Source organism: Sparus aurata, chromosome 17, assembly GCF_900880675.1.
Source record: "Sparus aurata chromosome 17, fSpaAur1.1, whole genome shotgun sequence".
Classification (NCBI taxonomy): Eukaryota; Metazoa; Chordata; class Actinopteri; order Spariformes; family Sparidae; genus Sparus; species Sparus aurata.
The window spans coordinates 2146197-2150620 of NC_044203.1; the positions used below are offsets into that span (position 1 = coordinate 2146197).

The 4424-nt window shown below is 39.7% G+C and overlaps 1 protein-coding gene across 1 annotated transcript; it reads right to left on the reverse strand.

Annotated features, from left to right (window-relative positions):
- LOC115567738 (uncharacterized) lies at positions 1–4189 on the reverse strand. Its single transcript, XM_030394588.1, has 4 exons — positions 3377–4189; positions 1846–1956; positions 1445–1718; positions 1–413 (listed from the first exon to the last, which is right to left on the reverse strand). Exons 1-4 carry the CDS (start codon positions 3391–3393, stop codon positions 198–200), a joined length of 618 nt encoding a protein of 205 aa, XP_030250448.1. The 5' UTR covers positions 3394–4189; the 3' UTR covers positions 1–197.
- Between the last annotated feature and the right edge of the window lie 235 nt (positions 4190–4424).

The window sequence follows — 4424 nt, forward strand, 5'->3', positions numbered from 1 at the left end:
TTCATTTTTCTTATTTTATTTTTTAGTATTATATAAATCAGTTACAATATTACCTATACACAGTTAACATCAGTAGGCTATACAAACAACAGTAGGCCTATACACATAAAACAATAAACAATTTTGCCAGGGGTTGCAAACAAATAAATGTTAAGAGAGGTATATAGATATTTATATCAACAAAACTAGCATATTAATTACCTTGCCTCAAGCAAGTTCTCAACATATTGGACAGTGTGGAGATATATATCCACTCCGAAACTTTCAGACTCTTGCAATGGATCAATGTTGTCTTCCAGCTGGATCATTTCAGGATCCAGGAGAGGATTGTCCAGTATAGGGACATTGACCCCAGGATGAGGCTCATCTGTGAATCCACTCTCCTCCCATTGACTCTCTGGTATGAGTATACCCTGACAAAGACAGACTGTAACATTTCTTAGGCCCCGTCCAGACAACAACGCTCTTTTGTGAAAGCGCACACGTATTGCATCGTTTTGGCCGACCGTCCATACGGATCCTGAAAACGCAGCGCCTGAAAACGCACTTTTTTGAAAACGGGTCTCAGGGTGGAGGAATCCAAAAACGCAGCCCTCCCATTCTCATGTGGACGGCGAATCCGCATACTTTCCAAAACGATGACGCCATTGCCCCACCCCGCGATGTCTAATAACAACAACAACAACAATGGCAGACTACATGCTTGTGTTTGTGCTGCAGAAGATATTGAGCCTTTCTTGCAACTTACATGCCTTGTAGTTGAGTGTGAGTCGCAGCAGCAGTTCAGCCTCATTGACGGTCCACACAAACGCTTCTGGTTTCCTTGCACTAGCCATTTTCATCTTCTTCTTGTCGTGTTCGGTTTCTCCGTCTACTGTCTGTTTGTTTACAGCGCGCAAGCTTAATGCGCATGCTCCGTCTCTTCTTCTCCGTTTTTGGTGAATGTCAAGCGCCACCTAGAGGCCTGGAATAGGAACTACAGTGTTTTCGGTCGTTTTCAGTGGATCCGTATGGACGCAAATATTCTTAAAACGATGACGAGGAAGACGGAGAAAAAAAAGACTGTTTTCGCCTGTCTGGACGGCCCCTTAATTACTACTAATTTGCATAAACAAGTTTAAACAGGCACTGTGCACTTACCACTGATTATTACAAAAAAGGGAATGCAATTATCAATAAATAAAGGGAAGGATGATGTAAAAATATTAAGGTATTCATGGAAAAGACTATTTCACTTGAGGTGCACGTAAACACTCCCGAAGTACTGTGCATTTGTGGTAAAAACACCTATTTTTGCTTACACAAAGGCCAAGGCTTTTTAATCCAAGAAGGGGAGTGCACCTATTGATAACAGTGAATCAGAAAATTTGAGGGTGTTTGGGTTTTTCATTAAGGATCAACAAAATAACTTAGAGACATTTGAAAAAAGAAAAGCATAATTTAACTCAGGATCAGGATCTTCAACAGGATTCAGGGACTGGCCCACCTGCCACAACTGATTTGGTGTCAGGTTTTTCTCTGTCCTGATGGAATGGTTGTCCCACACCTCCCTGAAGACATCGAAGCTTGCCTGGATGCGTGGCAGAAATACGTAATGGCAGCAGAAAAAGTGTAGGACGTTGCTGATGTCGAGGAGGTGTTGGTCCTCAAGAGAGTGCAGGATGTTATAGTATACACCTGTAACATCCATGAACACATCACGCCAGAGCTGTTCCATTCTGTATGGGGGGAGATAAATACATTTTCACAACATTAAGATCCTTTAAGAAACTGTTTACTCTGCCGCAGCCGAAGCCATTACATCTCAATATTATCTTAAAACTTCAAAAAAGAGGTTAAACTCACCGTTGATTGTGTATGCTTTTCCCTGCAATAAAGCTGTTACTGTCAGTTCCACGAATAGAGAACATTAACTCTGCGACCCCCACATTTTCTCCTCCATGATCTCCTCTCACTGTGAAAAAAACAAAACATGAACCTTTACGAGTTTAATCATGCTTCATCAGGGAAATAATTAGGCAGAAGTAAGATTCATGTAGTTCAAGCATCACATGCACAAGGAGTTCCATTCCAAGATGATCTAAGTCCATTTACAACAGTTTTTGGTACAGTGTCAAGGATGGATTTCTCTGCACATTTTTATAATTTTGTCATAAATCAAGGTCTATTGGATTATTGGCTTGAACTTTCAAGGTCCAGTTGGAATAATGTAGATTTGTTTAAGCAACTAGTTAAATCTTATTTTAAAGCTGTGACATCAACCAAATGTTTCTAGCATGTATGATCAAATCTGCACATTGACTAGGAGGAATTTTAGACCATTTTCCTGTACAAAACTGATAAATCATATTGGTATTTCCAGAATATAATTTTTACAAATGGCCCTCTATGGACATTAATCTTTGAGATATTTGACCGGCACACTGTTCCCCTAAAGGACTATCTTCCACCTTTTTATACCTGAAGTCATCTAAATGCACATATGAATGAGGGATGGGTCACATCTGCTTGAGAAATGTTTTTCGTATCTTTGTGCAGAACAAGGAATGATTAAGTATAATTTATGGATGTAATTGTTTGAACTCGTTGGTTCAAGTATATGTTCAGACTATGCTCCTTTTAATTAACAGCAATACACTACACTATTTTTTATTAAAGAACTGTCTCAATAATAAAGTTCCAGTGTTTTTTAACTGACGCAGCTGTTTGATGGTTAGCATCTAAATTCTCTGGATAGGTCTGCAACCACTCAAGTTATTACATTTAAATACCTTTAATACCTCAGAGGAAACTCATGTTCAGTCACAGCTGCATTGAAGAAGGCCAAGTGGGTATCAGACCGGTTGTTGTCTGCCACATTAAGGTACATTATCTACAAGAACAAGTAGAACAACAAATTAATACTTCAGTTTCTCTCGGGACATAAATCAACTGACAATGTTCTGTAGGGGCTAAAGGAATCAATGCCAAAATTATGTGTGCAACAGTAAGAAAACTACTCACTACAGAATCATTCAATATCATGGGATCAAGTCTCATGACATGAGAAATTAAGTCAAAGCTCACCAAAAACGATAGATGGACTCTATGAAAAGGAAAGTTGTTAAATGTTTAAAGTACATAGGACGGATGGGATAGGAAAGCCTGTTTCTCCTCAGCAATGGAAAAGGGTAAGTTTCATAGCCAAAAGTAAAACAACAAAAAAAAAAAACAAGAAACAAAATGTCAAAAAGTACAAAATATATTTTTTACTGAAGGCTCACCATCTGTTTATACAGAAAAAAAACTTAAAAGGTTATAGCAAGTTATATAGGAGAGAAATTGTGATGTTCAGCAACATTTTGCAGTTGCTAGTCCTTGACAGTGAAAGTCTTACCTTTCTTGAATAGCCATCTATTCCCCCAAAGATGACGAAGTTGTACCTAGGTTAAAACAAATAATAACAGAAAAGATAAGAAGTAACTCCCAAACACAATACACAATATCTCTACCAGTATAAGTCTCACAATACCATATTTATGGGAATGTAAACACAATAAAATCAGTTCATGGCGCTCTAAATAAATACAGTTTAATGTGATATACTATGATGGTTGCTATTGCATGCGTTGGTCAATGATAGACAAATATGTGATACAATACACAAAATACAATATTGGAAAATACAAAAATAAAATTAACATTGTGCATACAGATAGCATGCAGACATACCTGATGAGTTTGTGATTGGTGTCAATGTGTACTAAGTACTTTGGGTAAGGCACTGAGTAAGTCCTCCTCACCACACATCCCAAACGGGCCATCCTAGCGATCACGCCAACACTGTCCACGCGATGCATAGATGCATATATTCTGTCCCATTGAACTCTGTGTCCCTGTGCAAGTAAAGCACCTCGGACCATTTTGTGCCCAGCGTCCGGCATTTTGCTTTTCACTGTACTGACCAGTACATCTAGTTCGTCATCACTGCAACTACTATAAGAAGCAAACCGAATGTTGTTTTTGGCCATCCGCCTAAAAAGCGCAGCTCTGGACACACCGAGGAGTTTAGCGATGCAGTTTGATGGCAGTCCAAGCTCAACAAGATGGATTAGAGACTCTAATGACACTCTGAAACTTGGACGACCACGTCCAGCCCATCGTTGCAACTCCAGAGTTGAAACTCTCTGTTCATTCTCTCTCTCCTGCTGGATAAGAGCATTTAGGGCATTTTCACACCTGCCTTGTTTAGTTTGGTTGAATCGAACCATGGAGCGTTTACCCCCTTGGTGCACTTCGTTTTGGAAGGTGTGAACACATCAATCGCACTCGGGTGCGGACCAAAACAACCGGACCGAGACCTTTGTGAAGAGGTGGTCTCGGTCCGGTTCCAAACAAACTCTGGTACAGTTCGTTTGTGGTGAGAACATGATCCAACCTCGATC